General features: G+C 49.6%; 1 protein-coding gene across 1 annotated transcript in view; it reads right to left on the bottom strand.

The window, feature by feature from the left end:
• Positions 1-11253, bottom strand: part of Ryr1 (ryanodine receptor 1) — a 116496-nt gene extending 105243 nt beyond the window's left edge. Inside the window, exons 1-7 of the mRNA XM_051207475.1 lie at positions 11140-11253; positions 6176-6295; positions 4783-4887; positions 3594-3668; positions 3437-3515; positions 3032-3144; positions 2582-2675 (exon numbers count right to left, since the gene is read on the bottom strand). Coding sequence (XP_051063432.1) covers positions 2582-2675; positions 3032-3144; positions 3437-3515; positions 3594-3668; positions 4783-4887; positions 6176-6295; positions 11140-11187 — 634 coding nt within the window. The 5' untranslated portion in view covers positions 11188-11253. The remainder of the gene's footprint in view (positions 1-2581; positions 2676-3031; positions 3145-3436; positions 3516-3593; positions 3669-4782; positions 4888-6175; positions 6296-11139) is intronic.
• Between the last annotated feature and the right edge of the window lie 4979 nt (positions 11254-16232).

Genomic DNA, 16232 nt, shown 5'->3' with positions numbered 1-16232 from the left:
GAGGTCAGAGACCAACCATAAGGTTCTGGGTATACCAGGGTAAGGATGGGGGCTTGGAGTCGTGACTTAAGGGTCTGTATTTAGACTTTTGAGACTGGGGTCAGACTGTGTGGTCAGTGGGTCTGGTGCTCTCTGCTTGGGCTCTGCACTCTGAGGCTTGAGGTTATGGTTTGTAGGTGAGATGTTTGTCTCTGAGGCTAGAGTTGGCAGTAAGGACATCAATTCTGAGTATTTGTTTGGGGGATGTGGGCTGACATCTGAGGTCCAGGTTGTGGGTTATGAACTGAGTTCGAGTCTCTGAGCTTAGAATTGTGAATTTGGAAAGACCTGACCTTGGTAGTAAAATAACGAAGGTGCTGGAGAGACAGTTCCACGGTTAAGAGCACTTGCTGCCACCGCAGAGACCCCGAGTCCTGTTCCTAGTACCCACATAACAGCTCAAAACTGTATCTGTGTAAGTCTGGTTCCAGGGGATCCAACACACTCTTCTGGCCTTCACAGGAGCCAGGCACATACTTGGTGCATAGATGCACATGTACACAAAACACACATACACATAAAATAGAAAGAAATCTTTTTTAAAAGAGTTTCTTAAAAGTTGGTGGGTCTGGGTCTCAGGGCTTGGGTATTGGTGGTTTAAGACTCAGCTTGGTTCCCTGGTTTGGGACACTGAAGTTGGAGTCAAAACTTAGGGCCATGCTCTACACTGTTTGTTTTTGTTTTGTTTTGTTTTGTTTTTCGAGACAGGGTTTCTCGGTAGCTTTGGAGCCTGTCCTGGAACTCACTCTGTAGACCAGGCTGGCTTCGGAACTCACAGAGATCTGCCTGCCTCTGCCTCTCAAGTGCTGGGATTAAAGGCGTGCGCCAACACCCAGCTACTCTGCAGACTTTAGTACATGACCTGAGACTGAAATTGTCAGGCTTTTGGTTTTGATTTTTGGTTTTCTTTGGTTTGCTTTCTGGAGAGTTTGCACATGTGGTGTCATGGGAATTTCCCCCTTTGTTTAGTTGGGGCTTTCTGTGCACAAATGTGTCCATATTTGTGTGTGTGTGTTCTAATGTATGCAAGTGTGTGTACATGCATATGTGTGTACCTGCATGTGTCAGCCAGAAGTCAGCAGTGGATGCCTTTCTCAGTCACTCTCCACTTTATTTTTTAAATAAATTTGTTTAATGTGCATTCCTGTTTTGCCTGCAAGTATGTCTGTGTGGAAGCATCAGATCCCCTGGAACTGGAGCTACAGACATTTGTGAGCTGCTGGGAATTTAACTCCAGTCCTCTGGAAGAGCAGCCAGTGCTCTTAACCACTAAGCCACTCTCCAGTCTAGGAGCAGGATTCTTAAAGAACCCAGAGCTCACTGACCCAGCTCAACTGGCTGTCCAGGAAGCCGCAAGGGTCCTCTGGTCTTGCCCTGGGATTACATAAAGGTCATGACACTGAACCTGACTTTTTTTTTTAACATAGATGATGGGTGGAACTTACGTCCTACTTTACCAGCTGAGCTATCTCCCAGCCCTGGGATATTGTTATTTGTTTATGTGTATTGGTGTTTCGCCACATGAGCATCTTGTACCACTTGTGGGCGTGGTACCCTCAGAGATCAGAGGAGGCTGTGGGATCCCACAGGACTGTAGTTAGAGATGGTTGTGAGATACCACATGGGAGCTGGGAATCAGATCTGGGTCATCTGGGAAGAATGGCCAGTACTCTTAACTGCAGAGCCAGCACTCAAGCCGTTTTCTCTTTGTGAGTTCTGGGAGCTGCAGTTTGGGTTTTTGAGAGTGAAATTAATATCTGGGAGTCAAGAGCCCAGAAGGTCATAATGGCACCAGACACCAACCCTGGCAACCAGAGCTCAGTCTTCTAGACCTACATAACAAGAGAACTGACTCTGATAAGTTATTCTCTGACCTTTAAACATGTGGGCGTGCGTGCATGCGCGCGCGTGCGCACACACACACACACACACACACACACTTCAGTTAAATTTTTTTTTGAGAGTTCAAGGCTGGTAGCCTAAGTTCTGAGGTCTGAGCGGAGTTCCTGGTTTAGGATCTGAGGTTTACATTCCAAGGCTTTGGTCTATGTTTATATCCAAAAACTGAAGTCTGAGGATTAATCTCCTAGGTTGATTCACTAAACCAGTGGTTCTCAGCCTGGGGTCATGACCCCCTGGGGGTCGAATGACCCTTTCATGGGGGTTATGTATCAGATGTTTACAGTATGGTTCCTAACAGCAAAATTACAGTTATAAAGTAGTAATGAAAATAATTTTATGGTTGGGGGGGTCACTACACAGAAAGAACTGTATTAAAGGGTTGAAGTATTGGGAAAGTTGAGAATTACAGCTGTAAGATGTGGGTTCAGAGTATCAGAGTCTGACCTTGAGGACTGAGCTGGGTGTGGAAGCTCTAGGATCTGAGTTTGGGAGTGGTCGTGAATCTGGCTTTGGGGTCAGTAAGAAATGTGTTGTAGAAGCCGAACCTGGGAGACCAGAAGTGTTAGTTCGGGCATGTCTGGGGAAGCAACCGTTTTGATGGCCTCATCGTAGGGGCCAGAAGCCTGGAGTCCTCCCTCACCTTCTTCACAGCCAGAGCAAATGGGGTTCATGTTCCACAGAGTCTGCATGAAGGAGGCATCAACCTGCAGTTCCCCGCTTGCGGTCGACAGGTGCTGGGGGCAACCAAGGTGTGGTGGTCGGAGACAGTGGAATTAGCAGGAGTTGAGAACCAGTGGGCAATAGCCAAAGGGAGACACCGGGAAACACACAGAGTCGAGGCAGAAAGTTGGAGGTCACAGAGGAGGCAAAGGAGAACAAGTTAGGAAGAGGGGAGGGGCGGGGGAGTGATCAGAAATGTGGGACCAGGAGTTGTGAGCCAGAGCATTGGGGGCCAGAGACCTACTGGGCAAGCCAATGATGAGAGATGGGGCACATCCCGTGCACCGCTACAGGAGGAGGAGCCATCAGGGAGACACGCCCCGTGCACCGCTACAGGAGGAGGAGCCATCAGGGAGACAGGATTACTTACAAGGTATCGCTCAGAGGAGACGCTGACAAGGATGAGGTCGTCCCCAACACGAACCTTCTCTCCTTCAGACCTCTGCTTGGAGGCAGGGTGCATTGTCCACCAACACGCCTCTCCTATGAGGGAGCTGACTGTCAGGATAGTGGTTTCCCACAATGCTCTTCCCCGGGCACTCAGTCGCCGAGCCTGGCAGACCCTGGAGTCTATAAATCCCCCATTGCACTGCCAGCTCTCCACCTCAACTTCCTGTCTAGAATTCGTCCATCCATATGTCCAGACCCTCTGTGCCCAGGCCCCTGTTCCTGGCTCCAATGCAGCCTCGTGCACATCTATAGAGTCCTGCAGACTTTCACTGCCCTGATCCCTGACTTGGGGCATCCACCATGGCCCCGCCCCCAGTCTCTGTACCTGTTGCATCTTCCTGAAGTCCCACGTCAAAGGCCAACTTGTCAGTGATGGATCGGGAGGTGGTGAGGCAACTCAGGTACTAGGGTGGGAGGGTAAGGTCAGCCTCCTGCAGGCCTGAACCCTCTCCTTCGCCCACACCCATGGTTAATGCACTCACCATACGGCTGTGTGCGTGCCGGAGCAGGATGGCATGGCCATACAGGAGTGTCCTGTGTCCCCCACCCTGGGATGACTACAGGAGAAGAAAAGGCACAGAGTTAGCACAAAAGCCTCCAAAAAGCCTAGACACGGAGTATTTCACATCCCCCAAGGCCCAGAAGCTTGTGGTCCTAGCACTTGAAAAGCAGAGGCAAGGGGATTGTGTACTCAAAGTCAACCTCAGCTACTTCGAGAGTTCGAGGCCAGCCCAGGATACATGAGGTTCCATAAAACAAAACAACAAAAACTACAAATCCCACTCTGCCATCCTGCCTCTTTCCTCTTATTTTTTTTTATAATTTTTTAATTTAATTTTATATAACAAAGTCCAATTAAATGAAAACAAACATTTATACACAATATTTGGGAAAGTGGGCGTCGTTCTTTCCCCTCTTTCCTCTTATAGACCAGGTCCTGATGTCACCCAAAGAGTATGAGTTCATCTTTCAGGTGACAAAAGACACTCAAGAGAGCCCATCTCCTGCAGCCTGTGATAACCGGGCTGAACTATAGCCTGCTTGCGCCAGGACAGTCCTAGCTGTTGCCTGCCATGTGACTCTCAGCCCCTGGGGCATAGTGATTCCATCGCGCTGCCACACACTCCCATGCACGAGGAGACTTGGCTCTTTGGAGGAGGGAGGTGCATCCAAATCCTTGATGGCATCATGCCTGCACCATGGTTCTCCCATGTCCATGCTCTGAGGGAGCCATGTCATGGGGATGCATGGTCCTATGGCAGACCCACACTTGGGATGGAGGGAGGTGAGGGAAGGGGTCCCATGCAGTGAGGGCCAGGATGGGGAGGAGGGTAAAAAAGAGGAGAAAGGAACAGGCCAGGGAACCGGGGCTCAGAAGCCCCTTGCTCCCTCCTTCCTTCCTGCCTGGCTTGTTCTGGGCTCCACAGCCCCTGACATCGGGGGTGGGGGAAATCCTCCAGCCCCTGTGTTCAGGATGTGGGCCTGAGCAGCAGGCCTGGGGTCAGGAGTTCTAGCAAAGACATGACACCCAAGGCCAGACCTACCCACTTATCCAAATTGAGGGCCTGTGGGGGCAGGGCAGAGAGAGGAAGAAGAGCGCATGGTGAGTGACCCCCCCGGCCCCTCCCCCATCCTTGCCCCTGCTCCCTACGCCTTGGAGAGGACCCTCACCTCTACACCAGCCTCCACAGTATTAGCCAGCATCTCCTGCAGGGCTCGAACTGACAGGGACTGCTCCAGGATGAAGCAGCAGATGGCCAGATCGGGGGGTACATTCTGAGGTGGGGGGACAAGCATCACTGAGGCGTAAGTCTGTCGTGGGCCATTCCCCTTGTCACCCTCCATCTGAATAGTCACACTTCCAGACCCACGAGGGGCCCCAACCGGGCGTCAGACACATCAAATCTTTGCCAACATCACAGGAAACACCTTTCAGCCTCCTCCTTCAAATTCCTCCAACTCCACAGAAACTTCCAGATTGCCTACCTCACTCAACTGTTCTATGCCCCCTGGTCTCAGAGGACGCCCTCTGACTGTGGTTCACCACACTGAGCCTGCTCCCACTGCAGGCAGGAAGCTCCAGATGCATCTTCCCTGCAAGCATCCCAAATCTCTCCAACCCTAGAACACTCTGCCTTCACCCCTGCCTTTCCAGTCACACCACAGGGGAGGCAGACTCACTCCTGACCCTCTGTTGACCTCCTCCACCACCAGAGGCCATCTCCTTCTCCCAGTCCTCAGGCGCTCCATGCGGGTCTCTTCTCTCTCACACCCTGAGTACATCAGACCTCAGGCTTCTCTGATCTCTTGGCCTCTGTGCCCTCCTGAAAACCCTTGCTAAAATCCTACCGGATGCCTGGGCCCTCTCTAGTCCTGAATCCAAAGTCACTTGCCTTTCAGATTTAACTTCCCTCCTTGCCTAGAGCCCCCTCTCAAACCCTTACAATCTGACACTCTTCCCATCCCTGGCACCTGTCCTCTCTGTTAGGTCTCCTCTTAACTGCCTAGGTCTCCTCCTCCTCGGATCCTTGCCCCTCCTTCCTGAGACTCCGCCCCACCGTAGGCTCCGCCTCCTGCTCTCTTCGAACCCCTCTCCACCTGCCTCAGATCCTGCTCCACAGTAGGCTTCACACCCACCACCACCTCAGACCCCGCCTTTTCTCTTCAGAGCCCGGCCCCTACTTCAGGCCTGGCTCCACCATCGCAGATCTTGCCCCTCCTTAGACCCCGCCCCGTCTCAGGTTCCGCCCCTGCAGGCCCCACCTCACACATCCACTGTCTCAGGCTCTCTGTACTAGTCTCAGAGTCCTCCCGACCCATCTCAGGCCACGCCCCTTCCCCATCTTAGCCCCTCCCACTCTCTCTATCAGCGTTCCTTTCTAGCTCCAGAGCCTTCTGAAGGACTCATTCCCAGCAACTAGCTGGGCAGCTAACAACTGTCTGACGCCCTCATAGAGACATACATGCAGGCAAAACACCAATGCAAATAAAATAAAAATAAGTAAATTATCAAAACCCTGCCCTCCCGACCCTGCCCCTCCTCCCGCGCCTGGTGCACACAGACCTGCGCGTTGCTGGTGGGTTCCAGGAAGCAGAGGCGGTTGCCAAAACCCTCAGCGGCCAGACACAGCTTGAGCTGCTCCTTGAGCACCGTGGCGCTGCACTGCAGGACCACTTCGTCATCCTGCGAGAATAGAGGGACGAGGTTCACCGCTGGGAACCAGAAGGGACAGACCAGCGAAGACACCGTGCCCAGTAGAACAGACACACTCACTCTATACCAGCCAGACTCCATTCATTTCTCTATTTGGTTGGTTGGTGGTTGTTCGGTTATTCATTTTTCTTTTGAGACAGCGTCTCTCTAAGTTGCCCAGGCTAGTCTTGAATTCCCAAGAGCAATTTGGATTAGAATCCAAATCTAACTCCTCTAGAGGCCCCCTAACGAGGGGTCTGCAAAGTGACTCAATGGAGTGTGGAAATTGTCAGGATGACACTTCTTCCTGCATCCCCAAATGCTGGGATTTCAGGGGTGTACCACTGTGCCCAGAAAATTCTGTGGCAGAGGAAACTAGTTCAAGAAAGTTACAAATGAACCTGGAGGGATGACTTAAGGGTTAAGAGGACTGGCTTGCTCTTCCAGAAGACCCAGGTTCAATTCCCAGCACCTACATCACTTTAAATTCCTGTCGCAGGGAACCTGATACCCTCTTCCACTTCTAAAGGCAGTACACTAATGTGGTACACAGTCACACATGCAGAGAAAACACCCATACAAATAAAGTAAGGGTAAGAAAATGTTTTTTAAAGAAAGTTACATGCTCTACTGGAAATCACATGACCTCCAAACTCCCAAGCATGTCGGATAGACATATTCTAATCTTGAGTGTCAATCCACATAGGCAGTCTTCAATCCACTTGTCCATCCCAGGAGGAGACAGAAGTATGGTCTAATAACAGCTGCTCTATCCTGGTGTCTTGACAGCCTGGTATCCATAGTGACTACATAGCTTGAACATTGTTTAGTAAGAATTCACTGGTTGTCTTATGCTACGTCTTCCATTCTTTTAACGGACACTTACTGAGTATCAATTACCTGTGAGGCACTGTTTTAGGCTCGGAATACACAGAAACAATAAAGAATCCCTGCCCCCAAGGAGCCAATATCCTCATGTGTAGACCATCCATACGCAGGTGAGTAAATATATAAGCTTTTTGTTAGTGGTAGATGTTCTAGGGGGAAAAAGCCAGAGTGACATTGAGATCATGAAAACATCACTAAGAGGGTGAAGTAACACATAACCTCTCCAGGAAGATGAGCTTTGACCTTTAGGCTTTGTCCAAATAGAAAAAAGCAGGACAGGTCATCTGTAGGGAATGTTCCAGAGAGGCAGCCTGTGCAAAGGCCTGTGGCCAGTGGGTGCAGGGGGTGTTGAGGAGTTACAAGTAAAATGGGGCAATGGATGCTATGAGGCCCAAAGAGACACTTGTATGCACCCTAAGAATTCTTATTGGATTATTTTTTTCCTCTACACATTCCTGGATGAGGAAACTGAGCTTGGAGGGGAAAAAACAAAAACAAACAAACAAACAAAAAAAAAACAAAAAACTAAAATCACTTTCCCAAGCAGAGAATGGCAGGATGTAAATCAGAACCAGGAATCTAAGGAATCTAATCATTACAGCAAAGCTAATCCCTCAGTCCTGACCCCGCCCACTCTCTCCTGTATGAGGTAGAGTGAGGAGAACCTGGCTTTAGATGCTGCTTCCAAAACTGGCTGAAAAGATGCACACCTGTAGTCCCATCTACTCCAGAAGCTGCCACAGAGGATCACTTGAGTCCAGGAGTTCAAGACCAGCCTGAACGATGTAGAGAGGCCCTATCTTGAAAGGAAGGAAGAAAGAAAGAGAAAAAAGAAAGAAAACAAGAAAGGAAGGAAGGAAGGACAGGAAGAAGAAGATGCATAGGTGATAGATGGATGATAGATACATAGACGATTGATAGATAGATAGGTGATAGATAGGAGACTAAATAAGTAGATAATTGGACAGAGAAGAACAGCATACAATAAAATAGTGCAATGTCCAAAGCCAGGCACGATGGTACAATGCCTATTAATTATTCCAAATATTTAGAGGTGGAGGCAGGAGGATATGGAATTCAAGGTCAAGAGCAGCCTGGGCTGTATGAGCCCCTATCTCAACAAAACAAGCAAACAATCAGCTTTCTTGTGTCCCAGCTCCCCATCCTTGAACCTGACTCAGTGACTCTGGGGTCTGCAGGCAATCCTCACTTCGAACCAGGTCAGGTTCTCACTGAAGCAGATCTAAGAGATCCCAGTGTGGGCAGAGATAGAGGTCACCATATTCAAAACAAGGAAGATGAGCTGGAGGGCTATGGCCAGCACCCTTAGTAAGCAAAAAAGAAGAAGAAGAAGATAACTTGGCAGTCTGATATCAGGGTGACAGGGTGATTGACATGCTATGGAAACTGTCATTAAAAATAGGTGTATCTAGACAGATGTGGTTATGCATGTCTTTAATCCCAGCAAGACTGAAGAGGCAGGCAGATCTCTGTGAGTTCGAGGCCAGCCTAGTCTAGAGAGAGAGTTCCAGGACAGCCAGGGCTACACAATGAAACTCTAACTGCTTCCACCAAAACAGGTGTGTGACCGTGCCTTTAACCCCAGTGTTGGGGAAGCAGAGGTAGGTAGAGCTCAGTGAATTTGAAGCCAGGCTGGCCCACATAGGGAGCTCTAGGATAGTCAGGGCAACACAAAGTGAGTGTGGATGTCTACTGAGGTTGTCTGTAGTAGCAACATATTGAAGACCAAGCAAGTGAAGATACAAGGAAGCTAACTGCAATATAGTCGTACAACAGGATACCAATAAGCTCCCCACAAAAGAATGCAGGCTAGATACATGCTACATGTCAAAAACATCCTAAGCAGTAAAAGAGAATGAACACGTTGTGTATGAAAGTGTAGTGGTGAGTAGAGGCATCACATGGTGACCGAAGGACAAGGTGGTCACTGTAACGGGCAGGAGCGGTTTTCTGGGGTTCGGGAAGTGTTCTTTGCCTTGGTTACGAAGGTGGTTACTTAGTTTGCATAAAACGTCAAAACCTACTGAAGCCAGACATGGTGGCATTTGCCTGCAAGCCCCGCACTTGGGAGGTGGGGACTGGAGGATCAGGAGTTCAGGATCATCCTTGGCTATGTATTGGTTTAAATGCCACATTTAGATACATGAAAACCTCTCTAACACTGCACTCCCCACACCCAAGCACTGAGGTTTGTTAACAGTTTTGAATCTGTAAAATTTGCTGCTTGTGAATTATGCCATCAAGTGGATGGGTCTCGAACTTACTACAATGCCCAGGCTGGTCTTGAACTTTCATTTCTGTCTCAGCTTGCTGCATGCTGGAATCATGCATATATACCCCCTGCTTTAAAGTTGGAATTTTCATTCTGTTTAATAATACCTATGAATGTGTGGTACGTGCCCTGGGTTGCGATGCAGATTCTTTCTTACAGGCAGGATATGATTCCTGAAAGATTTTTTTGAAGAAGGTACCACACAACCTCAGTAACATAACATTGAAGAAACAGAGCCAGCCTGGGTCAGCCTGGCCTGACACTGACTACCCCAACAAGCCTGGGCCTAGATCCCCCTGTTGAAAGCAAGGCTTGATGTCCCAGGGCACTCAGAGACACTACTTCCTGGCCTTGACCTTGGGCAAGTTTACCACTTGGGGCTTGGTTTCCCTCAAATCTCCCAGGGAGATAAAGATAGGGCCCTACCTCAGAAGATAGGGCAATGAGAATATAATTAGATGCCTCGGGAGGCCGAGGCCCTGGGCACTGGGCCTGGTGCAGAGTGACTGCTCAGGAGCTGGTATGGGCTTATTAGGCTACGGAAGGCCAAACCCGTGGTGTAGAATAAAGGGCTGGGGCTGGGGCTGGGGCTGGGGAGAGGCTCTCTTCCAGTGGCTTCATATCCAGCTGTCCCCATCCTTCATTACCAGTCCCAGCTGTTTGTTCCTCCCTCCCAAGAAACCGGACCCTGCCTGCCACGGTCCTATTCTGGGTCAGGAATGCTGTGTCAGCATTTCTTCGTGGACCCAGGGCCTGGGGCAGGGGGGGAGAGGGGGGACAGTGCAGGGTCAGCAGACCTGGCCCAAAAGAGAAAACATCTTCCATGCTCACATACCAACCCCCACCTCAGCCCCTGGAAAGGTATGGAAGGAAGGACTAAGAAAGAGGCAGTCCCTCCCCCTTTTGTCCCCTCCCTGTCCCTTGCCCAGCGCCCAGAAAAGAGGGCTATTCTGGGAGAGACACCTGTTGTTCCAAGTTCCATCCCTGCCCCCAGCTGGGGATGAGAGATTGAGGGAGACAGGACCAGAGGAACAATAAGACTCAGAGGGCTGAAGCCAAGGGACGAAAGACAGAGACAGACACAAGGCATACCAAGGACATGGGTGAGGCATCACCCAGACACCCTCAGAGGCCATGAGCACACACAGTTAGTCCTCCTCACCAAAACCAAAGAGGAGAGAACATTCAAGACCCAAGAGATTCCCCAAGGAGACCACCAGAGCCTAGGAGTTGAAAAATACAGTGACATCCAGCCCACCCCAGCCCACTTCCCAAGAATTTAAATAGGTCAGAGCCTGGAAGAAGAAGGGCATAGGACTAGGGTGGGGGTGGAGGACAGCTAAATTAAGCCCAAGAATTAGAACCACCTTCCTCAAGTGCCTGCCTCAAGGATGGCAAGAGGAGGTACTCCCTCAGTGACCCCAAACCTCTCATGTCAGGGGAGGGCAACGTCCCTGAGGATCTCCGTCTCCCACTCAATCCTCCCAAATCCTTGCTAATTTCCCGTGGTCAAAGGGGTGAAGAAAAGAGACACAAAAACGAAGTGACAGTCACCCAAAGTCACCTCGGATTTCAGACATCACCAGCAAGCAGGATAGAGACAAGAGGTCAGCGGGAAAGCCCCACAGAGCCTCCTAAGTCAGGCAAAACGTACCGTCCGCAAAAACTGCACTTCGTCCTCGCCTTCTCCTCCATCACCCATGATGGCAAGCCCCCGTTGGCCCCGGGCTAGGGTCTGAGGATGGCGAGAGGGACTGCTGGTTGGGCGGGTGGGCTGAGGGGGGGGCTGGGGTCGGAGACCTCTAGGGACGCCAGAAGCACCCGCGAGGTAGATGGAACTGCAGGAAACGAACCGGTGCGGGACCCAGATGCAAGGCGGTCCCCGCCCCCCCCGACACCCATTGGACCAGGATAGGTCGGCCCCACCCCTGTCCAGAACCCCGCCCACAGCACAAACGAGGTGGAAGGGGTTCGCTCTTGTCGAATGGGTGTCTAGAAAGTAGCTGAGTGACCACGGTCACCGTAAGATGCCATAGTTTTGTTATTTATGTATTTGTTTAGATATTTCTCTCTCTCCCTCTCTCTTTCCTCCCCCCTCCCACTCTCTCTGAGAGTCTCGTGTACCTCAGGCTGGTCTTAAACTTCATTTGTAGTCAAGGATGACCTTGAACTTCTGGCCACATCTGACTCATGTAATGCTGTGGTTCAAACCCTGGGCAGTGTGCATGCTAGGTAAGCATTCTGCCATTGCAATGTATTCTCGGCCTGTTTCTGTTTTTAATGGGTAAGGGTTTACCTTTGCTACATGATCCCATAATTGTGCCTGGGTGCACACCACATCTCCTAACTTAAAACAAAACGAAACAAAACAAAAAACCTCACTTAGGGCCAGTCATAGTGGCACAGGCTTGCCATCCAAGCTCTAAAGAGGTTGAAGCAGAAGGATTGCTAATTTGGAGCTGGATTGTATAATAAGACCTTGTCTCAAAACAGAAGCAAAATCAGGGTTCTGGGTGTGTATTAGGAGAGTGCTTGCTTGCAGAAAACCCGGGGGTCCAGCACATAAACTGGGTGTGAGGGCTGCACGGTAATCCCAGCACTCAGAAAGTTGGAGACAAGAGGATCAGAAGTTCAAAGTCAACCTCTGTCTGTCTGTCTGTTTGTCCACCAGGCTGGTCTCAAACTCACAGACATCCCCAGCCTCTGTCTCCCTAGTGCTGAGATTACAGAAATGTGTCACCACCACCACCCCACCCCACCCCACCCCCGAGCTAAAAACTGCCTTTGAAATAGTCCTAGCCGGTGTCTGTTACCCACCTGTTGCATTTCAGGTGTGAGCTAAGATCTTTTTATTACCACTCATGTCTCACAACCCTGCTATTATTGGCATCCTTTACAGCTGAAAATAAAAGCACGTGCCCCACCCCCACCCCCACCCCGCGGCCCCCGCGCCCCCCCACTCCCCGCGCAGATACCTCCTAAATGCCCTGTAGTTCTCCTAGCAACCTTTGGGGGTCGCACTTTCACCAGCCTCACAGTGCCAAGTCCGAAGGAGGACCGTTTGCGAGATGGAGTCAGGAGCCTTGCGCAACATCTCAGAGGCTGACTTAGGGATCTGGACCTGAAGGTAGGGTCCTTAGCAACTATGCTTTAACATCTCCATATTTGCATATACTTTTCTAATTTAGCCATGTGATGGCACCTGCCTGTAATCCCCCAATTTAGGAGGTAAAGGTCGAAGGATTAGGAGTTCAGTGTGCCAGCCCTGGTTATATAATACATTCCAGACCAACCTGGGCTGTATGAAGCTCTGTCTCAAAAATGAAAAATAAGAACCAGGAGTTCTTTAACGTCAGCGATCGGGAGGCAGAGGCAGGCTGATCTTGGTGAGTTTAAGGCCAGTTTGGTCCAGTTCCAGACCAGACCAAAGCTATATACGATCACTGTCTCAAAACACAAAATATAAGAGCCAACAAGGTGGCTCAGCTGCAGGAAGGGGGTGCTTGCCTCTAATACTGATGATGACCTGGATTTGATCCCAGGGACCCCTATAACGGAATGAAAGAAAGGCTCCTATAGGTTAGCCTCTGACCTCCACATGCAGACTATGACCTGGGCAAGCTACACACACACACACACACACACACACACTACATTTTAATTATAATTTAAACTGTTTTAGGGACTGAGGGATGGGGATGGCTGGGGCATTAGGAGCACCTGCTACTCTTGCAGAGGACCTGGCTTTAATTTCCAGCACCACATGATGGCTCATAACTATTCATAACTCCGGTTCCTGGGGATCTGATGCTGCCCGCTTCCAACAAGCGGTATAAGCGTTGTGGTATCTCCCTGCCCAGCACACTCAGCTTCAAGAAAGAAGCGTGTGTGTGTGTGTGTGTGTGTGTGTGTGTGTGTGTTCTGTATGGGTGCCCATGGGAGAGCCAAAAAGAGGATGTTGCATCCCCAGGAGCTGGAATTACAGGCCACTACGAACGAACGACCTGACTCCTGTGCAGAGGGGAGGGGATTGAACTCTGGTCCTCTACACTGTGAAAGTGTTTGAACCACTAAGCCATCTCTGCAGTCCCCATCCCCAGCTTTTTTACATTGTTGCTGGAGATCCAAACTCAGGTCCTTATGCCCTGAGCAATCGCTCCAGCTGATTTTCTACTGGAGTTGCTGCGGCCCTGGTTTCTTGACTTACAGCTGTTCTTTTTACTTTCGAGACACTTCCTGGACGATTTTAAACATTGTAAATACCTTTCCCCTGCGGCCAGCTAATATTGGTCCCGTGGTGCCTGGTGGAAAGACTTCAACTCTGATGTTATCGAAGGCATGCATGTTTTTCCCCCTTGTCGGCTTCTGCTCTTTGAGTCAGATGGCTCTTCCTTTGTGGTCATCAGTGTTCTTAGGGTGTGAGTGGTCATCCAGAGGGCCTTGAAGGCTCTGTGTTTAGGCACAAGAGCCAAGGTCCTTTCCCGCATCTCTCTTTAGGGCGTTTCTGCACCCCCTGGGCCCTGAAGATATTCTCCAACCGGAGGCTAAGCAGGCGCTAGGAGAAATGGAGAGAGGAGGAGGCCTCTATATCATTGAAGCACTGCACTACTTGAGACAAGGCAGGAGACAGGAAGGAAAAGAGCCAGGAAGAGAGGGCATAGCAAACCAGGGCACACTTCATTTGATGGGGAAACTAAAGTAGGCCTTCTTGGCTATGTTGAGGATACCCACGGTGAACAGTTTCAGTGAAAAGAAAGCATCAAACACACTCTCCTGAAAGTACTGTTTCATTGAACCCGTTTAAAGTACTAGGTTTGGCAGAACCATTTTACTATGACCCATTTATTCTACTACTGGAAGCTGCCCTACAGAATTGCAGGCTTCGTATTCACCAAGCAGAATGCCTGAGTAGTCCCAGCAGGGCTCAGAGGGAGAGCACCCACTGGAACCAGCAGGCTCTAGGTTCCATCTTGGCATGGTAAGAACAGATGCATTTTGGGGTGCAATGACACATACTTGGAACCCCAGCACTTGGAAGGTGGAGGCTGGAGGATCAGGCATTCAAAGTCATCTTTCTCTGCTATGTTGCAAGTTCAAGGACAGCCTCAGCTAACTGAGTCTGTCTCAAAACACAAAACAGCCCTCTCCTGGCAATACATATTGGTGTTTTGGCTGCATGTATGTGTGTCTGTTATGTGTATGCTTGGTCCCTCAGAGGCCAGTAGAGAGTGAAGGATTCCCCGGAGTTAGAGTTAATACAGCCAGTTTTGGACCAGCATGTGGGTGCTGGGATTTGAACTTAGGTCCTGAGGAGGACCACTGAGCCATCCTTCCAGCTCTGAAGTGTGCTGCTTCTCACTCAACTCAACTGTCCACTGCAAGAAAGTTGATGAACAAATCACGTGTTGGCACACAATGAAAGACAATACAGCAACAAAAAGAGAGGAAGCAGAACCACATAAAATAACGTGAGAAGACTAACAAAAACCGACAAACGAAAGAACCCTGACAGAGTCCGTGAGCCCACATGCATACAGTGCTTTTTTAGATTTATTTTGATTATTTTTAATTATACGCGGGCATTTGTGCCTGTATGTGAGTGTGTGCAAACTGAGAGCCTTTAGAGGCCAGGGCGTTGGATGCCCTGGAGTTCCTGATGTTCCTGGAGCTGCTGTGTGGGTGCTGAGAATTGGACGCCAGTTCTCTGCAAGTTTAAAGGAGGCACAACTACTCTGTTATGTAGAGGCTGCAGATAACTGGTGGGAGGCAGGGATGGAAGAACAAGGGGACTAAGAGAGATTAAGAATGTTCCAGAGTCATTTGACTTTTTTAGTTTTGGATTGGGGGTGGGGGACTGGGTAGCCCCAGCCTAGAGCTATGTGGGCCAGATTAGTCTCGAACTCATAGAGATCAGTCTGCCTTAGTCCCCCCCCCTCCCACCACCACCACCAAAGTGCTAGGATTAAAAGTGTGTGAGCCAACAAATCTCTTGTAGTTTAGGGTGGCTTCAAACTTAACAAGTAGCAGAGGGTGACCTTGAACTCCTGATCCTCCAGCATCACCTCTGTAGCACTAGCTCTGCTTGAGGTGTGCAACACTAGGCCCAGCTAATGTCCTGTTCATTGTTTGATTTGAGTTTCACCAGGCTTTCCTCAGTTAGTGACAACTCATCAAGCTAAATATCAATATATGCTCTTTTTTAGTACTTTAATTAAAAATATGCCAAGCATGACACATTCAGATAAAAGAACAAAACATACATACTCAAAAGTCCGTTTCCATGGGCACAAAATTATATATGTGTGTGTGTGTGTGTGTGTGTGTGCAGGCAAAACCCCTAATGCACATGAAATAAAATAGAATAAAAAAAAAAAAGAAGAGAAAAACAAGACAACAGCAAAAACCGGTCATTTTGTCTGTGTTAAAACTGTACGAAGGGGCTGGAGAGACGGCTCAGGGTTTACCTCTTTCAGTAACGTTTTAATGAAAAGATAACCTTGGGAGTTGAGGATGCAGTTCAGTTGATAAAAGACTTGCCCAGAACATACAAAGCCCCAGGTCCAGAACCAGCACAGTGTGAACCAGGCATGGCGATTCACAGCTATGATCTCAGTACTTGGGGGATGGAGGAGGTAGTTTATCCTCAGCTACAAAGAGAATTGGAGGTCAGCCTGATCTACAGAAGTTTCCTTGAAACACACACACACACACGCGCGCGCGCGCACACACACGCACACACACACACGC

Source organism: Phodopus roborovskii, unplaced genomic scaffold (genome assembly GCF_943737965.1).
Source record: "Phodopus roborovskii unplaced genomic scaffold, PHOROB, whole genome shotgun sequence".
In the NCBI taxonomy this organism is placed as follows: Eukaryota; Metazoa; Chordata; class Mammalia; order Rodentia; family Cricetidae; genus Phodopus; species Phodopus roborovskii.
Note: the sequence above shows the minus strand (reverse complement) of the source record. Positions and strands in the feature narration are given on the sequence as shown.